Here is a 25,995-nt window from a genome sequence, read left to right as displayed (position 1 = left end):
AGGAGAGTCGCGAGTGTCGTCTGCCGTGTGAGTGCAAGTTGTCAGAGTGCAACAGAGATGGCGTCTCCTCGTCGTGCGCTGATGTGGGATATCCGGAAACAAATTCATCTGCTGAGTAAAGAACAGCTGTATAGCCTCGCTATTACGCTGGATGATGAAAGAGACGTGGACATTCCATCAGTTACTGGTGCAAGCGAAATGGAATTCGTTGAATTTATTGAAGACTACATGAGAAGTGATCAGCTGGCGAAGTTAGAAGATCAAGGCATGTCTTACCTGCTCATCATCCAAGACAAGATCGATGAACTAAAACTCAATAAGGAAAGTACACCAACGGTGAACATTGCAACCACTGCTAAAGAAATGAGTAGTGGGACTGCAAGGACTGAACAGGGATCGGAGGTGGTGAGATTAACTGATGTTGTTGCTTTATTGCCACGTAGGGAATTCAAAATGCATGGTGGTGTAATTTCAGATCATGGTTCGGACATGAGTTACAGTAGCGTGTGCCGTCAGATTGACGAGGGTCTAAGTGAAAAATTCCCTGAATCTGAAATTATACGCACAGTGTTGAGGATAATCAAACCTGGTCATTTTAAAGATATGTTGACTGACAAAGAGGATCTTACTGTTGTTGAATTGAAAAAGTTTTTGAAGTCACATATGAGAGAACGAAGTGGTACTGAGTTATTCCAGGAACTTAGTAATGCTACACAGCAAGAAAAAGAGACAGCACAACAATTTGTTTACAGGCTAGCAGGGTTAAAACAAAAAATTCTGTCTACATCACAACATGATAGGCTAGAGTTTAACTATGACAAAAAACTAGTGCAAGGCGTATTCCTTCATACACTGTATCAGGGACTAAACGAGAAAAATTCTAATGTCAGACGAGATATCAAGCCTTACGTGTCTGATTTGACAGTAACTGATGACTTTGTCATAGAGCAGGTCACCAGATCAGTTGATGAAGAAACAGAAAGGCAGAGACGCTTAAACAGTGCACCTAAGCATAAACATCTTACTGTTCATTCGTCACAGACACCAGGGAATAGTGAAAAAGAAACAGTGCAAAAGAGAGTTGAGGGAGATGCTAGAGCAAATCACACTGCACTAATGGAACTAACAACACAGGTTTCGGCTCTCACGAAGAACCTGGAGAAGATGATGAAGCAAACTCCTGTTGTTGAAAACCGAATGACTAAGCCACTAACCAATGTTCAAGTTCCAGATACAGCTCACTGCAAGCCCAGGTGTGATGATTGCATCAAACGAGAGAGTCAGAACTGCTACCATTGTTTCTACTGTGGTTGGACAGGACACAGAGCAGTTGATTGCTTGAAGAAAAGAAGGCAGTCGGGAAACGATAGACGGTCACTGGGAAAGGGACAACCAGTGACCACCTCAAATAATCTGTCCCATGCTAAGGTAAATAGGGTATTCACCCACCGGTCAACTAGAACACTCCCAAAAGAGAATGGATGCTCCAAACAACGCGTAGCACAATTAATTGGAGGAAAATGCCTATTGTCTTGTCGGATGAATGGTGTTCCGGTTGACATGTTGATGGACACAGGAGCTCAGGTCAGCATTGTCGGGAAGGCATGGTTAGAAAAGTTTCTACCCAGTGTCTCTATTAGACACATACAAGATTTACTTTGTGACGACAACTTATCCATTACAGCTGCAAATGGTTCTATCATTCCATTCATTGGATGGATTGAAGTCCTCCTGGAATTGGAAAGTAGTGGACATGGAAACTCAGCCATCCATGTGCCAATACTGGTGAGCGACTGCTGTAACGACAATCCACTTCTTGGATTTAATGTTATCGAAGAATTGATTAGAGAAAACCGTGACCGATCAAACAGCACCCAAAACCTGACTATCTTGCTAAGTGAAGCCATGAAAGTAAGACAGAGTGTAGCGAATAACATTGTCAATGCTGTCAGTCAAGCAACTGACCCAGGAGAAATATCCGATAGTCGTGTGGTCAAAGTGGGGAAGAAAGGACTCCAGATCAAAGGAGGCGAGCTTGGTGAAGTCAAATGCAGAATTAGAGCATGGCCGAAAGGAGGAATCATGCCATTTGAACCACTTCCAGAATATCCAGTTGAAGAAGGACTTGAACTATTTCCTTCAGTGGTAGATGTACCAAACGGTTTCTCTAAACTAGTGAAGATACCCATACTGAACCGTGCTGAACATGATATCTACCTTCCGCCCAGAACAGTATTGGGTACCATTTCTCCAGCAGCCGAGATTCTACCGTTTCCTTCAAATAAAGACGATGAAAAGGGAATTGACCAGAAAAGAATGTTTCATGTAAACCAGTTGAATCAAGTGGACACTGAAAATCAGCTACCCACTAACGAATTTGTTAAGTGGCACCCACCTGTCAATTTGGATAATCTCTCAGAAGAAGAACAGGAGATAGCGAGACAAATGTTATATGACGAATCAGATGTCTTTGCTCGAGATGAGGGAGACATAGGAAGCATTCCAAACCTGAAACTGAAGATAAATCTAAAAGATGAAACTCCTGTCCAGAAACGCTACAATTCGATAGCGAAACCCCTATATCAGGAAGTGAAAGAATATGTCCAAAACCTTCTTGACCAAGGTTGGGTAACGAAATCTTCTTCCGCATACTCGTCACCAGTTGTCTGTGTTCGGAAGAAGGACAGGAGCCTACGACTATGTGTGGACTTTAGGGAGTTAAACCGGAAGACTATTCCAGATAGACATCCACTACCTAGAATACAAGATCTGCTGGATAGCTTAGGAGGATTTACATGGTTCTCAATCCTGGACCAGGGTAGTGCGTATCATCAAGGCTTTGTGCACGAAGACTCCAGACACCTGACAGCTTTCAGCACCCCCTGGGGACTCCTGGAGTGGAATCGTATTCCGTTCGGATTAACTAATGCCCCAGCAGCTTTTCAGAGATGCATGGAGAATGTACTAGAGGGCATCAGAGACAAATGTTGTTCTCCATACCTGGATGACGTACTTTGCTACTCCAAAACTTTTCAGGAGCATGTCGATGATCTTAGGCAAGTGCTTAGTCGAATGCGCGAGCATGGTATCAAACTTAGACCGAAGAAGTGTGAACTCTTTAAACGACAGATTCGATACCTTGGGCGAATGGTGTCAGAAGAAGGCATAAAAATTGACCCAAATGATCTTGAAGCGGTATTGCAGTTGAAAAGGAAAGAACCAAAAACAGTTGGAGAAGTCAGAACTTTGTTAGGATTCCTGAGCTACTACAGGTCCTTCATTCAAGATTTCTCTCGACTTGCTAAACCACTGTATGAACTTTTGCAGAACACTGAGAAAGAATCTGCTACATCCATCACCAAAAACCGGCGCGGGGAACCTACAAAGAGATACGGGAATAAAACACAAGTGCCATCTAAAACACAGATCCAATGGACACCCAAACATCAAGCTGTGGTAGTCAGATTGGTGGACATGCTAACCAATCCACCAATACTAGCATACCCTGATTTTGACTTACCCTTCATCTTACACACTGATGCTTCCAATGAAGGCCTAGGTGCTGTACTGTACCAACGACAAGGAGAACACCTTCGTGTTATTGGATTTGGCTCCAGAACATTGACCCCAGCGGAACGCAATTACCATCTCCACTCTGGTAAACTTGAGTTTTTAGCTCTTAAGTGGGCAATCTGTGACAAATTCAGAGATTACCTGTATTACGCTCCAACATTCACAGTCTATACAGACAACAACCCATTGACATATGTCTTGAGTACCGCCAAACTGAATGCTGTGGGTCATCGCTGGGTTGGTGAGCTGGCCGATTTCCACTTTGATATCAAGTACAGGCCAGGTAAACAGAATGCTGACGCGGATACACTGTCCCGATTTCCGGTGGAACTCACTGAGAATCTGAGTGAGTATACAGAGCTTGTACCATTCGAGGTTGTGTCAGCTATGTGGCAAGGGAGCAAAGCTGTCAACGAAGAAGAGGCACCATGGGTGGCCTCATTGACTCTTCACTCAGAAAGTCATGTGGCAGAAGAATTTCTGAAAGGACGGACAATCTGCCCAATGACTCAGGAGAATATCAGAGCATTACAAGAAGACGATACCAACATTAGAGAAGTGGTCTGGCTTAAGGAGAACAATTGGACTCCAAACCACAAAGAAAAGGAGAGTATGACCAGTAAAACAAGACGTTTGATACACGAATGGAACAAACTCATAGTGGAGGAAGGAATCCTATATCGACACTCTGGAACCCGAAAACAGCTAATTCTACCAGAAAAGCTAAAACCATTGGTCTTAAGAAGCCTTCACGATGACATGGGTCACATTGGCACTGACAAGGTAATCCACCTAGCACGTGAACGGTTTTACTGGCCATTTATGCAAAGAGACATTGATGAATATGTGCTGAAGACGTGTAACTGCATCAAACAAAAGCGTCCAAATATCCCAGAAAGAGCACCTATGGGTGGGATTACTACCAGTTCACCCTTGGAGCTAGTATCCATTGATTACCTCCACTTGGAGAGAAGCAAAGGAGGATATGAGTATATACTCGTAATGGTAGACCATTTCACACGCTTTGCACAAGCGTATCCAACTAAGAACAATTCTGGAAAAACGGCAGCAGAAAAGATCTTTCAAGATTTCATACCACGTTTTGGATATCCAGAGAAACTCCACCATGATCAAGGAAGAGAATTTGAAAACAACTTGTTTCAGACATTGCAACGATTGGCAGGGATTTCTCATTCAAGAACTACCCCATACCATCCACAGGGTAACCCAGTGGAGAGACTGAACCGTACTTTGTTACAGATGCTTCGTACCTTAGAGGAAGAGAAAAAGTCAGATTGGAAAGAACATCTTCCACACATGGTTCATGCATACAATTGCACCAGGCATGAAGCCACTGGATACTCGCCATTCTTTCTATTGTATGGGAGATCTCCTCGTTTGCCGATTGACCTAATGTTCAATCTAAATTTGGAAAAGGAAATGGAAAGTCAACCAACATTTACTCAGAAATGGGCATCCAGAATGCAAGAAGCTTACAAGATCGCATCCGAGAATAGCCAAAAATCATCTGCCAAAGGGAAGAAGTACTATGACAAGAAGATAAAAGGAGCACCTCTCCAACCGGGTGATCTGGTCCTAGTACGAAATCTCTCTGAAAGAGGAGGACCTGGTAAACTTCGTTCATACTGGGAAGAATCAGTACACAAAGTAGTAGAAAGAATCAAAGATGGGCCTGTGTACAAAATTCAGCCTGAAAGTGGTAAAAAGACTATTCGAGTACTGCACAGAAATCTGTTACTACCAGTAAATGACCTACCCATTGAAAGACACATTCCAAGAGTACCGATGAACAAAAGACAATCAAGTAACAGGAAAGAGACTAGCATGGATCTGAACCAGGAGAAGGAAGGTTCCGATGATGAAAGATGGTATTATTCTTATGTACCGGAGACTACAGAAAGTCATGATCACGTTGTGCCTCAACAAAACTCTCAAAACGTACAGAAACCGCCATTAAGAATTTCTGCTCCAGAGTTCTATCCTACAACTACCACACTCAATCTTGAACAAGAACAAAATGATGGAACAGTAGTTGGCGACCAAGTTTGGGCTTCAGACATGGTGGAACTAGACACTGCAGAGTTACACCCATTAAGTCAAGACTTACCGGTGAGCCAAGATATGCTAATAGAGAATGATGTTGATGGAGAAGACTCAACTCCTGTAAGAAGATCTACCAGGCAAACTAAGTCTAAAGAGATCTTTACATATGATACACTAGGTCAGCCAACCTACAGACCAAGTCAGGTTCACACCGTACAAACTCCTACAATGCTAGCTACTCCCATGACATACCAGGTAGTTAACATAGCTCCGTGGTGGCAGCAAGTACCTATTTGGGTTTCTTAAATCACTCAATAGAGTTCAGAGTACAATTCAGTGTAATGTCAGGAGCCATTAACTAAAGGAGGGGAGAGTGTGACGGGCTGGGGTATCACATGAAAGACAAAACAGGCACCCCATAGCCTACATTCATTTATTTTTGTTGTTATTTTTTTGATATCCTGCTATTCTAAAAAACAACCAGTAGATGGCAGAGAGGGTACCCGAACAGAGTCTATATAAGGCCACATGCATCATGTGACTAAGTGAAACTCATTTTAGTCATAAAGAAGCATGGTCATATGTCTTCCTGTTCGTGTATTTTTGTAGGTATGTACTTTAAACCATTCTCATTCTTACTAAACTGTACTAGAAAGATTCCTAAACATCTAGAGCAGATGCAGGAGAAAGTTTAAGTAGATTTTGTGCAATAGTTTTGTTGTAATTAGACTTTCAAAGCAGCATGTGTTGAGAGCAGTGAAAATAGCGAAAAACCCTAGGACTATTGTACTGTTCGGAGCAACTGTTTATTGCAAGCACTAGACTGTTATATATGGGTATATTTCAACCTGATTTATGCAAAGTTATATATATTAGAAGCACATGTTAAAATTATATTAATAGCCACATGGACAGGTTATACACTGCTTGTACATTTATGCAAGATGCGCCATCTAGTGGTCAAAAGAGAGAATTGCTTCAGGATTTATATTTATAGAGCAATGCAGTATAATTCTCATTATGACACAGCTAAAGTGTGCCATAGAGATAAGATAAGTGTCTATAACACGGAATAAAAGGAAAATGTATGTTTATTAAAATATAAATGATGTTCATTGTTGCAGCTATGTTTTAAAGTATTTCAGTCCAATCTGTACTGTTGTTATGTTGGCAATTATGAACATGTAACTATAAAAAACTGTATGTATTGTTATGTAAAAGAAAAACTCATTTTAGTCATAAAGAAGCATGGTCATATGTCTTCCTGTTCGTGTATTTTTGTAGTACCCGCCGAGATGATCACATCACATCAGTACGTCTACAATCATCGGTTCCCTTAATCTATATTTTGGGACCGGTAACAGACGCAATGGCAAAACAGCATCTTTAGCTAAATATTCTTGTCATATTTTCTTTATTTTTTTCTGTATCTGTCATTATCTTTAATAAATGTTATACTTTTAAGTATTTGTGTGATCTCCTGTTTGCACATATCGAACACAGCCCCAAAATTGTGACAAAACAGTGGTAGGGTAGGTGCTTCAAGGTGTGAGCATTCTGCCTCAGTTTACTTCCTATACCGCCGAAGCTCTAAAACCAAGGATGCACTATCATTTAAATGAAAGGTCAAGCTCTGATCACCACCAAATTTTCCTACTGAGCAACATTGCATTACTTGTCGAAAGGGGGTGCATGAAGGAGCACAGAAGAGATCATCTTCGTTATATTGTGACCAACTAGACACTGGTATTGGAATTTGCATGCTGATCTCCCTTGGTTTTTGGAGCTCTTAAGCCGCGTACACACGATCAGTCCATACGATGAGAACGGTCTGATGGACCGTTTTCATTGGTTAACCGATGAAGCTGACTGATGGTCTGTCGTGCCTACACACCATCGGTTAAAAAAACAATTGTGTCAGAACGCGGTGACGTAAAACACAACGACGTGCTGAAAAAAACGAAGTTCAATGCTTCCAAGCATGCGTCGACTTAATTCTGAGCATGCGTGGATTTTTAACCCATCGGTTAGGAATCCATCGGTTAAATTTAAAACAATTGGCTTTTTTTTAACCGATGGTTATATAACCGATGGCGCCCACACACGATCGGTTTGGACCGATGAAAACGGTCCATCAGACCATTCTCATCGGTTTAACTGATCGTGTGTACGCGGCATTAGAGGCCACTGGAACCTGAATACACATATTGTTAAACCCCATCTGTGGCCTAAATTTTTTTTTAAACCCCTGGATGTAGAAGAGGTATAACAACAAAGCTGATCTTGCTCCAATACTTACCTCCACTCCAGCACTGTCCCTGCAGGGCCTATTGTTCATCACAGAAGATGCCCATTTAACAATTGTCCTTTAGATTTACCAAAAACATATAATGATCAAACCTAAACACTTCCAATTGGTATGCAACCAGGCAGGCCCCTCCACTACACTACATAGTAGAATAAGTTTGAAACAAATCATCCTACATAAGTTTTACTTATTACTTAATACTTTATCTGCTGTCTTCTCCTTTCTACACTCTTTGAAAAGTGCACATTGTGTTAGAAATCTTTCTCTTTCAGCAGTGGGTGGAGAGACTGCACTTGGACTGCCGATTGGAGGAAATGGACACCCCCCTCTTTCACATAGGCAGAGGTAGGAAGAAACATGAAGTTCTCTGCTTATCTCCTTATCAGCTCCCTCTCCAACACAAATTTTCAGCTGCTGTTATCTCATGTGTCTGAGAACTTGTCAGAAGTTATCATGCTGATAACAGAGGAACGAAGCACCAGAGAGACACGGAACTTAGAGCTTTGGAGAGAGATAAGTAAACACTACAGATATGCAGTATGTGTTTAGGTCAAATTTCATAAATGGGGTTTACACAAATCCATTTAGAGGTGAATGTAGAGTCCGTTTGGGTCCGTATTAAAAATGGACAGGTGGACCCAAACGGCCTAAGGCTGCATTCACACTGATGCTCCGTGGCTTATCTGCACCTCATCTGACCTCAATCTTCACTTCTTCCTCAGCATTACTGCAGGTATCGCTGGCAGCTGCTGTTCCTCAGGTGACTATGGCTGGCGGCTGCTGCTGTCTCTAGGGCAGGTATGGCTGGTGGCTGCTGCTGTCCCTAGGGTAGGTATGGCTGGCGGCTGCTGCTGTCCCTAGGGCAGGTATGGCTGGCGGCTGCTGCTGTCCCTAGTGTAGGTATGGCTGCTGCTGTCCCTGGGGCAGGTGTGGCTGCTGCTGTGCCTAGGGCAGGTATGGCTGGCAGCTGCTGCTGGCTGTCCTCCAGGGCAGGTACTGCTGGTGGATACTGCTGACTGGTACTGCTGGCTGGCACTACTGACAGGTACTGCTGGCGGGTATCCATGTGGGTACTACTGGCGAGTATGCCAGGTGGGTATTACTGGTGGGTACTACTGGTGGCTGCTTTCCCAGATCGTTGGTTCCTGGCACGCCATCCCTGAGCATCAGTGTGACAGAATTCAGCACTGGAGGAAGCATGCGGCTGCAGTAGAGAGCAGAGCTGATGCTTCCTCTTTTGCTCCTGTCACAGGCAGAGTACATTTGGTATCATTCCACCTGTCACAGGAGCCAGCGGTATACAGGAAGCATTGGCTCTGCTTCCTCTAGTGCTGGCTCTGTTCTTCACACTAATGCTTGGGTCAGGAACCTGCATTCTGGGCTTGCCGACCCGCCATCCCAGAGCAGGAGGTGGCGGGCCACATCAGAGGGTGCCACAGGCCAGCGGTTGGGCACCCCTGGCTTAGACAAATTGTTACCTTGCTGTAGTCAGGGCAATGTAGTCACCCCTACTTTTTTGACAGGGCGCACAGTGCATCCTGCAGTGCATCCAACTCCATCTGGACTCCCACAACCTCCTGGACCCACTACAATTGGGTTTCCGCCCAGGACACGGGACAGAAATGGCACTTCTCAAAATATGGGATGACGCTCTCGAAGCATCGGACGAACGAGAATCGTGTCTCGTGGTGCTGCTGGACCTAAGTGCAGCTTTCGACACAGTAGACCACAAAATTCTACTCGCTCATCTCACAGAAGTAAGTGGAGTCGCAGACTCAGATCTACTATGGTTTGCATCGTTCCTAGAAAATCGATCCCAGACAGTGAAACTACAATACCTGTCACCGAGAATGTGTTTCCAGCACAACGGCATCGAGCTGATTCTCGGCGACAGGGTGCCGACATCTCGCACTCGCTGGAATAGAAAAAGCACATTCCAGCGAGCGCGTCATAGAAGCGACGGGGATCCGACTTGGATTCCCACCAATTCTAGCCGTTTGGTATGAATCATAAGGGGGAACTCCACGCCAAATTTTAAATAAAAAAAACAGCATGGTTCCCCCCCCAGGGGCATACCAGGCCCTTAGGTCTGGTATGGGTTGTAAGGAAAACCCTTATTAAAGGGGGCTCCCAGATTCCGATAAGCCCCCCGCCTGCAGACCCCGACAACCAATGGCCAGGGTTGTCAGGAAGAGGCCCTGTCCTTATCAATATGGGGACAGGGTGCTTTGGGGTGGGGGGGCCGGAGGGCGCCCCCCTGCCCCAGAGCACTCAACCCCCCCATGTTGAGGGCATGCGGCTTGGTACGGCTCAGGAGGGGGGGCGCTCGCTCGTCCCCACTCCTTTCCCGACCGGACGGGCGGCGTGCTTTGGATACGGGTCTGGTATGGATTGTAGGGGGACCCCCACGACGTTTTTCGGCGTAGGGGGGGTTCTCCTTACAACCCATACCAGACCTAAGGGCCTGGTATGCCCCTGGGGGGGAACCCATGGCGGTTTTTTATTTAAAATTTGGCGTGGAGTTCCCCCCTTAATGATTCATACCAAACGCCGCTGTCACCTACACCACAATATCGCGGTCACCTACAGTAGGAGCCTTCACGTCAGAAGCCTGCACCGTCACATGCAGAGTCCCTCAAGGATCACCCCTGTAGCCCGTGCTCTTCAATATCTACTTCCGCCCACTCCTCACAATCATCAGCAAACAAGACCTGCTCTACCACACCTACGCGGACGATACTCAACTTTATCTTCGCTTTACCAACAAAAAAGATCAATATCACGGGTTAGAAAAATGCCTGACATTAATAGATAATTGGATGACAGAGAGCTCCCTCAAACTCAATGGATCCAAAACAGAACTTCTTTCTCCACGCAAACCGGAAGACAAATTCTAGGACGACTTTGACTTCTCCCACCATCTTTGGACAAACCATCACCCCAAGCACTAAAGTAAAAAGCCTCGGAGTTATCTTTGACTCAGACATGTCTATGGACACACAAATAGGATCGGTGGTCAGCGGATCTCACTATCTTCTCCGCTTGCTGCGTAGACTCATCCCCTTCATCCCAGAAGAAGACAAAGCAGTAGTAGTTGGAACACTAATCAATTCCAGACTCGACTACGCAAATTCCCTTTACCTAGGACTACCGAAATATCAGATTTCTCGTCTACAAGTCGTTCAGAACACTGCTGCCAGACTGGTAACGGGTAAAAAAACTTGGGAACCAATCTCTCGGTCATGAGAACCCTCCACTGGCTAGCCGTAAAGGGTCGGTTGACATTCAAGACCCTCTGCCTCACCCACAAATGCACGCAAGGAAACGCGCCGCAATACTTATGCGAGAAAATAAAAAACTTTACACCCAAAATCGGGCCCTCCGATCAACTAATCAGAACCTCCTCCACATCCCCAAGTCTCGCTACAAATCTAAAGGAGAACGAAGATTCACAGTCCAAGGACCACTGTTATGGAACGCTCTACCTACAGAAATTCGGATGGAAGAAAACCATCGGGCCTTCAGAAAAAAACTTAAGACCTATCTATTGTGAAATGTGGCTGGACGACGACATTGGATACAGAGCCTTGAGGCGATTTAGTTTGCATTTGTAGCACTATACAAGTTACTCACTCACTCATCAACATGCCTCTCTTTCTCAAGTGTTAAAGTTGGCAGGTATGGGTGGAGGTTCCATCACCTTCAGTACTGGTGACAATGGTCAACAAGACAAATAGGGAGCATGAAATTCCCCCGTGGAGACAATTTTCACAATAAAAACCTGACAGGGCTCCAAACCCTTCTCGACTCTATCCAACTCTGAAAGATATGTCATACAGTTAGTAACTCTGGGCTAGATTCAGGTAGATTAGCGGATCTTTAGATCCGCGTAATCTATCTGATTTACGATCCGTCGGCGCAAATTTGAGAGGCTAGTGCAGTATTCAGAAAGCACTTACCTCGAAACTTGCGTCGGCGGATCGTAAATCCCCTGGCGGAATTCAAATTCCGCGGCTAGGGGGGAGTGTAGTATTTAAATCAGGCGCAACCCGGCGCCGATTTAAATGCGCATGCGCCGTCCGTGAATTTTCCCGGCGTGCATTGCCCCCAATGACGGCGCTAGGACGTCATTGGTTTCGGTGTGAACGTAAATTACGTCCATCCGTATTCGCGACCGACTTACGCAAACAACGTAAAAATTCGAAACTCGGCGCGGGAACGACGGCCATACTTAACATTGGATACGCCGCATATAGCAGGGGTAACTATCCGCCGGAAAAAGCCGAACGCAAACGACGTAAAAAAAAAGCAACGGGCGGGCGTTCTGAATCGGCGGATCTCCTCATTTGCATATTCGTTGTGTATACAATTGGAAGCGCCACCTAGCGGCCGGCGGGAGATTGCAGCCTAAGATCCGACGGTGTAAGTCACTTACACCTGTCGGATCTAAGGGAGATCTATGCGGAACCTGATTCTATGAATCAGTCGCATAGATACGACCGTTGGATCTCAGAGATACAACGGCGTATCTCTATCTGAATCTCCCCCACTAACATTAAGAAAAAGTGTTTACTTAAGGTTTTTAATTCTCAAAATTATAACTGTGAAGGCTTTAAAGGCCAACATGTATAAAAAAAAAAAAAAGAATCACGCTCACCTTGCTTAAGTCATCAGAACCGATAAATTCTAATGAATCCTTGTAGGCCATACCAACATTATTTACTGAAACAGAAAAAAAAACATTCAATCTTTATCTGCATTGTAGAGCCCAGCAGTACTTTCTGATCCTGTCCCAATTGTATGCACATCTTTCCACATTAGAGATCACAGACCACTCTGATCCTGTCTTGATAATATCAAATAATAACCAATCACATATCACTACATTTAAGATCACAGATTTCTTGATCCCATGCAGATAATATCCAATCAGATCTCTCCACATTATACAGTAGATCCCAACTCTGTCTGATCCTGTCCTGATATTATCCAATCACATACACTACATTATCAAAAGTATTGGGACGCCTGCCTTTACACGCACAAATTTTAATGGCATCCCAGTCTTAGTCCGTAAGGTTCAATATTGAGTTGGCCCGCCCTTTGCAGCTATAACAGCTTCAACTCTTCTGGGAAGGCTGTCCACAAGGTTTAGGAGTGTGTCTATGGGAATGTTTGACCATTCTTCCAGAAGCGCATTTGTAAGGTCAGACACTGATGTTGGACGAGAAGCCCGCTCTAATTCATCCCAAAAGGTGTTCTATCGGGTTGAGATCAGGACTCTGTGCAGGTCAGTTAAGTTTCTCCAGCCCAAACTCACTCATCCATGTCTTTATGGACCTTGCTTTGATCCAAATCATTTGGTGGAGGGGGGATTATGGTGTGGGGTTGTTTTTCAGGGGTTGGCTTCTTATGTACAGTGAAGGGAACTCTTAAGGCGTCAGCATACCAAGACATTTTGGACAATTTTATGCTCCCAACTTTGTAGGAACAGTTTGGGGATGGCCCCTTCCTGTTTCAACATGACTGCACACCAGTGCACAAAGCAAGGTCCATAAAGACATGGATGAGTGAGTTTGGGGTGGAGGAACTTGACCAGCCTGCACAGAGTCCTGACCTCAACCCGAGAGAACACCTTTGGGATGAATAAGAGCGGAGACTGTCCTTCTCGTCCACATCAGAGGTTGACCTCACAAATGCATTTCTGGAAGTATGGTCAAACATTCCCATAGACACACTCCTAAACCTTGTGGATGGCCTTCTCAGAAGAGTTGAAGCTGGTATAGCTGCAAACAGTGGACCAACACAATATTGAACCTTAGGGAATAAGACTGGGATGCCATTAAAGTTCATGTGCCTGTAAAGGCAGGTGTCCCAATACTTTTGGTAATACAGTTTATATTCACCTTATAGATCCCACCTCTGCCTGATCCTGTTATGATAATATTCAATGACATCTCTCCACATTATAGCTTCCATCTCTGATCCCATCCTTATAGTGATATGCTGTCCTCTCATAGAATGGAATTACCCAGGATTCCAATGTCCAGGTCCTTCAAGCCCTCCTCAATATTTGGATAAATTTCAGCTCCTCCTGTAAAATCCGCCTGGATGATCTTGGTTTTGCGCCCACTCTGTTCCTCTGTGAAAGTAGAATAATAGTAGAATAAACCAGTTGTAGATCTGGGCAATTTAAAGCATAATCTAATGTATAAAATATTTAAAATAAGATATAAAAATGTGTATGCAGATGAGATTAATGAAAACCACACATCAGGCTGATCATTACACCTGTGGACATCAGTTGCTGAAATGTACATTTTTCATCATTTGCCCAGTTTGAAATGGTCACATATTCATCATGAATACACTAGTATAGATCCTTTCTTCTGGACTCTGATTGACAGCAGGCTCTCCACTGGGCAGGAAAGGGTTATATAGAAGATCCTCATATGCGCTACGCTGCCCTAAATCAGAGTGGCTCCTATGGTATCCACAAAGAACTTGCTCCCATATGTGGGCCGGCGTAACGTAAATCTGCCGGCGTAAGCCCGCGTAATTCAAAGTAGGCTTGGAGTGGGCGTGTTGTATGGTAATCTGGTATGACCCCACCTAATTGACGCTTTTTACGAATGGCGCATGCGCCGTCCGTGGACGTATGCCAGTGCGCATGCGAAAAATCACGTCGAAAATAATCAATGCTTTCGACGTGAACGTAACTTACGCAAAGCCCTATTCGCGAACGATTTACGCAAACGACGGAAAATTCGACGCTGTCCCGACGTCCGTACCTAACATTGCGTACACCCCATAGAGGCAGGGGTAACGTTACGCCGAAAAAATCCTTACGTAAACGACGTAAAAAAATGCGCCGGGCAGACGTACGTTTGAGAATCGGCGTATCTAGCTAATTTGCATACTCTACGTGGAAATCAACGGAAGCGCCACCTAGCGGCCAGCGTAAATATGCACCTAAGATCCGACGGCGTACTAAGACGTACGTCAGTCGGATCTAGCCCACATTCAGTCGTATCTTGTTTTGTGGATACAAAACAAAGATACGACGGCGCATCGTAGAACTTAAGCGGCGTATCAATAGATACGCCGCCGTAAGTTCTTTGTGGATCTGGCCCTTAGTGTTTAGGATTAAAGGGGTTAGACTTTTGCTTCTTTTCAGAAATATTAGGAAATCTTTAGAAAATACGCACATTTCTATAAATGGCTGGTTCTTAAACAGGGTTACCAGTGTCCAAGGGGTTACTTCAGCTGAGCCCAGGGGGTACATCTGATGTTTTCAGGGGATACTAGATGGCCCCATAGAGCTACTTCTATTGAACCTAAGAGGTACTGCATGGGTTCAGAAAGTAATTTTGATGACTCCTGAGTTTACTTCTCATGTGTCCAGGAGTCACTTTAGATGGGTCAATGATATACTTCTGATGGGTCCAGGAGGTACTTCTGATGGGTCAAGCAGGTACTTCTGATGGGTCCAGAAGGTACTTCTGTTGGGTCCAGAAGGTACTTCTGTTGGGTCCAGGAAGTACTTCTGAGGGGTCCAGAAGACCCTTCTGATGGTTTCAGAAGATCCTTCTGATGGGTCAAGAATGTACCTCATATAAGCCCAGGGCGTCTGATGAACCTAAGAGATACTGCTGATAGGTTCAGCATGTAATTTTGATGACTCTACTTCAGATGGGTCCAGAAGTCACTTCAGATGGGTCCAGGAGTCACTTCAGATGGGTCCAGGAGTCACTTCAGATGGGTCCAGGAGTCACTTCAGATGGGTCAAGCAGGTACTTCAGATGGGTCAAGCAGGTACTTCTGATGGGTCAAGAAGGTACTTCTGATGGGTCAAGCAGGTACTTCTGATGGAACAAGGATGTACTTCTGATGGAACTAGGATGTATGTCTGATGGGTCCAGGGGGTACTTTTGATAGGCCCAGGATAATTTTCATGGGCCCATGTATACCTCAAATAGGTCCCGAGGGTAATTGTGGGTACTTTGGATATGCCTGAAAGCTAGTCCTTGCTGAGAATTTCTCACGGCAGTGTTTTGTTTTTAGGAAATAACAATTATATAACATATATATCAATAATCGTTCCTACTTTAAAATGTAAAAAGATAATTGTTTAGTTAGGAAACAATTACACACTTATAGTACACATGCATGGGACAATTTTAAGGAACTTAAACCAACCACCATTTTTAACCAACTTTCAATCATAAAAAAAACAAAATATACCTACCACCATCAGTTTCCAACAAAATCTTGAAGCAATCTATTGGCAGATGGTTGTTTTTGGACCTCAAATTTCCTGAATTTCAGAAAAGTACCTAGGTTTATGCAGTTTAAACCACTTTCAACAAGGTTTTGATTGCTAATATGATTGAAAGTGGTTGAACACACCAAGGTGACCTGCCATTAACATATTTAATTGACCAACAAAGGGTTACATATTTAAAGCAAAAACTCTTTGGGCAGATCCACAGTGAGAGTACGCCGGCGTATCTACTGATACGCCGGCGTACTTTCAAATTTCCCGCGTCGTATCGTTAGTTTGAATCCTCAAACCAAGATATGACGGCATCTGGGTTCGATCCGACAGGCGTACGACTTCCGACGCCTTCAGATCGTTGATTCAATACTTCGGCGTCCGCTGGGTGGAGTTTGCGTTGTTTTCCGCGTCGGGTATGCAAATGAGCTTTTTCCGACGATCCACGAACGTACGCGCGGCCATCGCATTCTCTTACGCGGTCTCTAGTCTGCTTTTTCCGGCGTATAGTTAAAGCTGCTATTTTGCGGTGTATAGATAGACTTGCCATGTTAAGTATGGCCGTCGTTCCCGCGTCGAAATTTGAATTTTTTTTTTTTTTGCGTAAGTCGTCCGTGAATAGGGATGGACGTAAGTCACGTCTAAGTTAAAAAAATGACGTTGTTGCAACGTCATTTCGCGCAAAGCACGGCGGGAAATTTCGAAACAGAGCATGCGCAGTTCAATCGGCGCGGGGACGCGCTTCATTTAAATGAATCACGCCCCCTAATCGCCGATTTGAATTCCGCCGCCAGAAATACACTACGCCACCGTAACTTACGGCGCAAAATCTTCCTGGATTCGACTTAAAGCCAGGTAAGATACGGCAACGTAGCACACTACACACCAATACGACCCAAGTATACTATGGACAAAATTGTCTGAAGCCAGGCTGAAACCAATTTCTATCCAATCTATACTCGGGTCTGGTTGGTGTGTGGAGATTGGGGCTTTTTCTTTCCTCTGACTAAATGCATTGAGCCGGGATGAGCTTTTTCCAGGCCAGCCTTTTCCCTTTGTGCGAGCCACCGGAATTAGTGATGGGAACATTGGGTGGCACCTGAAGTTTTCTTAGTTTATGGTCTCTATTGCTTTCTAATTCTAATGCCGCATACACACCATCACTTTATGTGATGAAAAAAAACGACACTTTCTGTGAAGTAAAAAATGACGTTTTTGAAACTTCAATTTTCAAAGACGAAGTTGCCTACACACCATCGTTTTTCTCACAATGTTCTTGCAAAGTGAGGTTACGTTCCACCACGTTTTTTCCATTGAAGCTTGCTTCATAAGTAGCTTCTGGGCATGCGTGGATGAAAAAACGTCTTAGAAAACGACGTTTTTTGCTACACACGGTCAATTTCTGTGAAGTAAAAAGTGCACTTTTGAAAAACGACACATAAAATTGAAGCATGCTTCAATTTTTTTTGGTCGTTTTTTACAAGACATAAAACAACCTTTTCCCCCACACACAGTCAATTAAAGTGACGTTTTTAAAAACGTAATTTTTTTTCATCACATAAAGTGATGGTGTGTACGGGGCATAAGTATTTACTGGAGAGATTTTCCCTCACTTTCTATCCCAGTGACAGTTGCCCACCATGGGCAGCAAGTGGATGAAAATCCTCCTCAAAGAGGACCCAAAAACCCAGAAGAGCTTCTCACTCTTCCTACCGCGTTTCCCCAAAAATAAGACCTACCCTAAAAAGAAGACCTAGTGTTATTTTCCAGGAGAGCTGCAATAAAAGCCTTACTCCGAAAATAAACCCTGGTTTAAAATGCTTGTAAAATCCTATAATCCACTCTATTACAGTAGTATATAATGTACAATGTGTGTGTTTCTGTAATATAATTGCAGGGAAGAGAGCTCCGGTGGGTCACAGAAGCACAGAGCGGCGCTATAACGAAGGTATTTGACACAATTATATTACAGAAACACACACATTGTACATTATATACTACAGTAATAGAGTGGATTATAGGATTTTACAATCATTTTAACTCAGTTCACACTGGGGATTCCTGTAAGACAGGGAGAGAGAGAGGGGGAGAGAAGACAGCACATTACATGGTAAGACCTACCCCAAAAATAAGCCCTATTGTGTCTTTTGTTGCCAAAATTATTATAAGACCCGGGCTTATTTTCGGGGAAACACGGTAGTCAGTAGATTTCTCCAGTGGATTAAAAACAATATTTTAATTGGGGATTTCCTGTAATCATGACAGGACATTGATGAGAAACCTCTAAACAGAAGGGGCTAGATTCAGGTAGGGGCGCGCATAGTTACGGCGGCGCAGCTTATTGTATTTACGATACGCCGACGTAACTTACAGGAGCAAGTGCAGTATTCACAAAGCACTTGCTCCATAAGTTGCGGCGGCGTAGCGTAAATGGGGCCGGCGTAAGCGCGCGTAATTCAAATGTGGAAGGGGGGGCATGTTTTATGTAAATCTATGATGACCTGACGTGATTGACGTTTTGCATGCGCCGTCCGTGTACATATCCCAGTATGCATTGCTCCCAAGTACGGCGCAACGACGTATTGGTTTCGACGTGAACATAAATTACATCCAGCCCTATTCGCGAACGACTTATGCAAACGACGTAAAAAATTTAAATTTCGAAGCGGGAACGACGTCCATACTTAACATTGGCTGCGCCTCCTAATAGCAGGAGCAACGTAACGCCGGAAAAGCCTTACGCAAACGACGTAAAAAACTACTGCCGGGCGCACGTACGTTTGTGAATCTACGTAACTAGGTAATTTGCATATTCTACGCCGAAAACAACGGAAGCGCCCCTAGCAGCCAACGTAATATTGCACACAATTATACGCTGCCGCATTCAAGTTACGTCGGCGGAGGAAGCCTATTTTTTAACGTATCTGCCTTGGAGAATCGGCGTAACGATACGGAGATACGCCGCCGTAAATGCTACATGAATCTAGCCCAATGTGATTAAGATCTTCCCCTATGCTATCCCAAACACCAAATGTTACCTTTTTAATGTATTTAAGAAAACATTACTTTAAACCACAGAGATATTTGACCACTATGTCTTACCAATCTCTGCTGCAACTTTCTGAAGCTTTTCCAGAGTCCGACTAATCAGGACAACGTTGAATCCCATCTTGGCTAACTATTGACAAGAAAACACGTGTGATAGAGATAACGTATGTGAACAGAAGTACCGACTACACCAACATTATACCCGTACCTCCATAGCGTAAGACTTCCCTATTCCATCTGTAGCTCCCGTTACCACTAGGGAAGAAAAGAGAAAGGTTTATCAGTTTTTAGGTCATGTTTAGAAAGCTACAGTATGTTTACAGTCTTCCTAGGATGAACAGGTGGGACCTTTGAACCTCTTAAACAGAAATCAGGTGACCAAATATTAAACCTTTGGTCCCAAGCAGGGCCGTCTTTAAGGCAGGTCAAAAGGGGAAGCTGCCCTGGGCCCTGTCATTGTTGTGGGGCCCAAAGCACCTGCCTCATACTTGCCAACTATACCAGTTTAAATTCCCTTGTTCCTTGAAGTTTTAGTCCTGTGCTGTGTCCTGATATCTCAGTGTGAAATGCTGGTACTAATGCTGCCTAGCTCTGCCCTATTGTTGTGTACAGATAACTCATCTGCAGATCGTGGCCCGGATTCAGAAGGGAGATACGACGGCGTATCTACGGATACGCCGTCGTAACTCTGAGTGTGCGTGGTCGTAACTATGCGACTGATTCGTAGAATCAGTTACGCATAGATTTCCCTAAGATCCGACCGGCGTAAGTGTCTTACACCGTCTTAGGCTGCATATTTACGCTGACCGCTAGGTGGCGTTTCCGTATATTTACGCGAGGAATATGCTAATTAGGTAGATACGCCGATTCAGAAACGTACGTCCGGCCGGCGCATCTTTTTATGTCGTTTACGTTTGGCTTTTTCCGGCGTAAAGTTACCCCTGCTATATGAGGCGTAGCCAATGTTAAGTATGGATGTCGTTCCCGCGTCGAGTTTTGAAAATCGTTTGCGTAAGTCGTTCGTGAATAGGGCTGTACGTAAGTTAAGTTCACGTCTAAGACATTGACGATTTGTGGCGTAATTTCGAGCATGCGCACTGGGATTTTTTCGAGAACGCCGCATTCGCCGTTCGTAAAAAACATCAAATAAGCGGGGTCACCTGTAATTTAAATAAAACACGCCCACATCATCCACATTTGAATTAGGTGGGCTTACGCCGACACACATACGTTACGCCGCCGTAACTAAGGGCTTTCTGAATACGGAACTTGCGCCCTAATTTACGGCGGCGTAACATATCTGAGATACGTTACGCCACCCGGAAAAATACACCAATGTATCTGAATCCATCCCCATGTGTTTACATGTTATCAAGCGGCATTCATATGTAAATAGTGGCGGAATTCATATGTAAATAGCTGCGGCCGGCAGCATTGGTATGTAAATGATGGCAGCATTCATATGTATATCATGTACCCTGCAGTGAGGAGATGATGTGCTGTAACCTCTAGCAACCAATCAATGAGCAGTATTACTGTACAGTAATCTCTAGCAAACAATTAACAGCAGAAATCATGTGCTGTAACCTCTAGCAACTAATCAGTCAGCCGTAATGTGTGCTGTAACCTCTAGCAACCAGTCAGTAAGCAGTAATGGTATGCTGTAACCACTGGCAGCCAATCGCAATTGCTGTCTGATCTGATACAGTAAACTGACTTTAAGTCTAGCTGCTATTTATTGTATGTCTCAGAGCAGGTGGAGATTGCATTTGCATGGGGGGGGGGGGCAAGATTTTTTTTTCCCAGGGTCCAATAAATATTAAAGACAGTCCTGGACATTAACTGGAGGAGCATAGGGCAGAAAACTAAATGGCTAAAAGCCATATCCTGACTATCTAAATATCCTGACTTATTGGCTTACGATTAAAATCCATGGGTATGAATATTGCGCTGCCCACAGGGGCATTGCTAGGTGGCAAAAAGACCAGGGGCATCAGCCCGAAGTCCAGGCTGGAAAGCGTGGGGGGGGGGGGGTGTATGTGATGTACATACAGTGACGTTAGTGACCTACATACACTGACCTACCTACACTGACGGTAGTGACCTGACTTATATACACTGACCTATATACACGGACGGTATTGACCTATATACACTGACCTTTATACATACACATTACACTGTCTCTGACCTACCTCAGCTCAGCAGTGTCACAGCAGGCATTGCAGTCAGTCATTCCGGCGTCAGAGGAGAAGCCGAGGAGGGTAGTGGAGCCGAGGAGAGCAGAAGAGCCTGAGGAGAGGAGAGCCAGCCGCCTGCCTGAGCACCGAGCGAAGATGTGGCGTGGCGGCCACATTGTAATTCCCGCCTTCTGGAGCCTGCAGCGCCTATGATGGACGTCACACGTCCCGCGGCGCGGCATTGGACCAGTGGGACGTCCATCATAGGCGTTGCGCAGGCTCCAGAAGGCAGGACCTTCTGCTATGGCACTCAGCCGCACCCGGCAGGACTCGGCTCGGCGGCGCTCGGGATCAGATCATTCCTGGCGCTCCCTGCTCGGCTCAGGGCTAACAATGGAGAGCCTGCACACCTGAGACTCGGGGCTTTTCAGGGACCCATTCGGGGCTCCAACCACCCAAGCCCAGGCCCCCCGACGCCCCTGGCTGCCCACTCCCTTTCTTAAGCTATAACAACCTCCATTCTTCTGGGAAGGCTTACTACAAGATTTTAGAGTATGTCTGTGGGATTTTTTGCAAATTCAGCCCAAAAAAAAAAGTATTTCTGAGCTCAGGTAATGGAGTTGTATTAACCAATTGCCCTCTGGAAGGTTTCCCCCCTTTATGACCAGGCAATTTTATGCGATACGGAACTGCATTACTTTAACTGACTTTAACAAATAGAGATTTCTTTTGGTGGTATTTGACCGCCCCTGCGGTTTGAATTTTTTTTTTTTTTTATTTGTAACAGGGACAGGCCCCACAAGGCCCGACACGGTACAGATTAATACTGAAGATAAAACAATAGCATCGGTACAATACTTGTTACATAGTATCATATCAAATACAACAACAGGTCTAGCAACCAGACACAATATATAGGGGGGTATAAACATTACAACTTGTCCGTGGGGTGTCACATGCGCCCCTGGTTAATGCCCTGGCATCTCAATTATATCGGAGTTGCAGCGATGACAAGGAGGACCTCCTAGTAGAGGAGGGTGGATGTGTGCTAATTTGTAACGATGCTAGATGTCAGAGCCCATGTGCCCAGGCCCTTCTTTTTCTATTTATCGAGGAAGGAGAGATTGAAAACAGCAAAGAGAAAAATAGTAGTAAAAATAAATAATATAGGAAGCGGTCAGAGAATAGAGGATGAGGAGGGGAGGGGGGGTGTTAAGAGTTCATACTCCCGCATGTGGAATATCGGTGAGGCTCACCTGGGCCGCCGACATAGTAACCTGTACTTTCACCTAGAAAACTCAGGGGGGGAGGGGGAACCCCGTAGAAGAATGTGTCTTCATAAGGCAGTGGAGGGTTCTTTCCATGCTTGGCCCTCAGCGGAGAATATGAAAATGTTCCGAGAGGGCGAAGAGGAGAGGGGACAGTGGGCACCCCTGTCGCGTCCCATTAGTGATCGGGAAAGAGTCCGAAGTCATCCCGTTAGCCCTAACTTTAGCCGAAGGAGCCGCATATGTCGCTGAGATGCAACCCAACATATTACCACCCAAACCTACATGGTGTAATGTAGCAAACATAAAGGCCCAACTGACCCCATCAAACGCTTGTTCAGCGTCAGTGCCTATAAAGACACTGGGGGTGTTAGTGCGGGTGGCTGAATAGAGCAGGTTTAGGACCTTAGTGGTGTTATCCCTCGCCTCCCTCGTGGGGACGAAGCCCACTTGGTCCAAGTGTATCAGGTGTGGCAGGTGAGTTTGTAGTCTAGTGGCTATGATTTTGGTGAACAATTTAGGATCCGTGTTAAGCAGGGATATAGGTCGGTAGCTCCCGTAGTAGGTCGGGTCTTTGTCGTCTTTGGGAATGACCGCAATCTGAGCCTGTAGCGTTGTGGTATGTACTGTTCCCCCCTTGGCGAGGCGTAAAGCAGTCTGACTAAATGGTCGCCCAGTGCTGAGAATAGCGTCTTGTAGTATTGGAGGCATGTAGTCCATCACACGGTCATGCTGCGAAGGTGTCGTGTAGCGGTTGTACAGTGTTTCATAGAAGGCTTTGAATTGAAGTTTTGAGTTATTTATTGGGGCATAGTTACTTTTTGCCCGACGGAGAGTGTATGTACGGTATATAGGATGCCAACCTCTGGGAGCGTAAGGACTGCTCCAGAAGCATACCGCACTTATTGCCTGATTCGTACACCTTTTTACGAGAGATCTGAAGCACCGATTTCTCTTTAACCACTACCCGACGGCCGTACGACTTTATACGGCCGCGGGGTGGTTCTCAATCTCTAACAGGCCGTAAAAACACGGCCTGCGCGCGCATCCAGCGGCGCGCGCGCGCATCCAGCGGCGCGCGCGCGCATGCTCGCCGCATCGCTGAGATGCCGATGCGAGTGCCTGGCGGCCGTGATGTCCGCCAGGGACTCGCGATCGGCAGCTACAGGGACAAGATGTGGAGCTCTGTGTGTAAACACAGAGCTCCACGTCCTGTCAGGGGAGAGAGGAGACCGATCTGTGTCCCTTGTACATAGGGACATAGATCGGTCACCTCCCCCAGTCACCCCCCTCCACCTACAGTTAGAACACAATTTAGGGAAACACATTTAACCCCTTCCTCACCCCCTAGTGTTAACCCCTTCAATGCCAGTCACATTTATAAAGTAATTAGTGCATATTTATAGCACTGATCGCTGTATAAATGTGAATGGCGCCAAAAATGTGTCAAAAGTGTCCGATGTGTCCGCCATAACGTCGCAGTCACGAAAAAAATGCTGATCGCCGCCATTAGTAGTAAAATAAAAAATAATAAAAAATAATAATAATTCTGTCCCCTATTTTGTAAGCGCAATAACTTTTGCGCAAACCAGACGCTTCTTGCGATTTTTTTTATTTTTTTTCCCCAAAAATATGTAGAAGAATACGTATCGGCTAGACTGAGAAAAAAAATGTTTTTTTAAAAAAAATGGGCTATTTATTATAGCAACAAGTAAAAAATATTGTTTTTTTTTTCAAAATTGTCGCTCTATTTTTGTTTATAGCGCAAAAAATAAAAACCGCAGAGGCGATCAAATACCACCAAAAGAAAGCTCTATTTGTGGGGAAAAAAGGACGTCAATTTTGTTTGGGAGCCACGTCGCACGACCGCGCAATTGTCAGTTAAAGTGACGCAGTGCCACAAGCTGAAATTTCACCTGGTCAGGAAGGGGTCTATGTGCCCAGTAAGGAAGTGGTTAAAAGTTAGTAGGTCAGTGACCTGTGTGCGTAGTGTGTCAAGTTCATTTCTAATCAAGCTTATCGGGGGTTTGTTTATGTCTAGATTCCAGGGCCTGGAGTTTGTCAAGAAGGAGAGTCAAATGGGCTGTCCGTTGTTTTTTAAGTCTCGCCCCGTGATTTATGAGTCCCCCCCTGTATGACTGCCTTGTGAGCTTCCCATATAAGGCCCGCATCACTGTCAGTGTCATTGTTGGTTTGAAAGTAGTGAGATATTTCCTTTCGTCACGTCGGCTAGTACCTCAGGGTTCTGTAGAAGGCTCTTATTGAGCCTCCACGGTGTCCTTTGACCCCTATGGAGGTCGGTCAGGGCATACCGCAGTGTAACCGGGGCATGGTCTGACCAAGTGATGGACCCCAGTGAGGAGCCTTTAACTGCCTAGAGTTGGTTGTGGGGGAGCATAAAGTAATCGATACGCGAGTACGTATTATGGGGGCGAGAATAGAAGGTGTAGTCACGCTTGTCGGGGTGAAAAAGGCGCCAGACATCAACTAGCTGTGAGGCGTGAAGGGCCGAATGGACGGCCTTGCGCGTGCCTCGAGTAGTAGAGAAGCGTCCTGTGGAGGTGTCCTCCACAGGAAGCAGGGGGATATTAAGGTCTCCTCCAAGGATTAGCTAACCCTCGGAAAACTTGCGGAGGAGAGTCAGGTGCTTTTTAAGAAAAGCGTCCTACTAGTTGTTCGGGGCGTAGAGGCTCGCAATGGTCACCTTCACGCCACCGATCAGGCTCTTGAGGAATAAGAACCTCCCCATCGGGTCAGTGAGGACTGCACCAAGGGACCACAGTAGTTTAGCCGAGATTAAGTTGAGTCCCTTAGCATTTAAAGTGACAATATTAATCTCATCCATGTTCACGGGAGGTAGGGGGGGAGGCAGGGAAGACGGAGAGGGGGGGAGGGGGAGAGAAAATGACAAAATCAGTGGGAGGAGAAAAGAAATTAAAAGAGAGAAGAATAGAGAAGAGATAAAGAACCCTGGGGGTGACCAGCCCTGCAGGGGTATAAGACGCGTCTGCTGGGCTGGGAATCTAAAAAAATGGGTGATAAGCACTGTCCTAAGTGGGAGTGCGTTTAGCAAGGGCTCTTGGGAATCTCCCGGTCCCTTCCTGACCACAACGGCCTTTACTGATTGTGTGGATGTGGGCCATAAATAAATGGTTGGTGATGCATGGCAAGAAGAAAAAAAAAAAAAACAAGATGTGTGTACGTTAAGGATACTGAACTATACAGGGTGATTGGTTCAAATATGTCTCTAGAAACAACAACAGCAGAACCAAATAAAAC

General features: G+C 45.1%; 1 protein-coding gene across 1 annotated transcript in view; it reads right to left on the bottom strand.

Annotated features, from left to right (window-relative positions):
* Positions 1–25,995, bottom strand: part of LOC120933573 (very-long-chain 3-oxoacyl-CoA reductase-like) — an 89,389-nt gene that overhangs the window by 16,743 nt on the left and 46,651 nt on the right. Inside the window, exons 3-6 of the mRNA XM_040346844.1 lie at positions 19,477–19,523; positions 19,323–19,398; positions 13,977–14,087; positions 12,603–12,667 (exon numbers count right to left, since the gene is read on the bottom strand). Coding sequence (XP_040202778.1) covers positions 12,603–12,667; positions 13,977–14,087; positions 19,323–19,398; positions 19,477–19,523 — 299 coding nt within the window. The remainder of the gene's footprint in view (positions 1–12,602; positions 12,668–13,976; positions 14,088–19,322; positions 19,399–19,476; positions 19,524–25,995) is intronic.

Source organism: Rana temporaria, chromosome 3, assembly GCF_905171775.1.
Source record: "Rana temporaria chromosome 3, aRanTem1.1, whole genome shotgun sequence".
Lineage (NCBI taxonomy): Eukaryota > Metazoa > Chordata > Amphibia > Anura > Ranidae > Rana > Rana temporaria.
The sequence above is the reverse complement of the archived record's forward strand: the minus strand, read 5'-3'. Positions and strand labels throughout refer to the sequence as shown.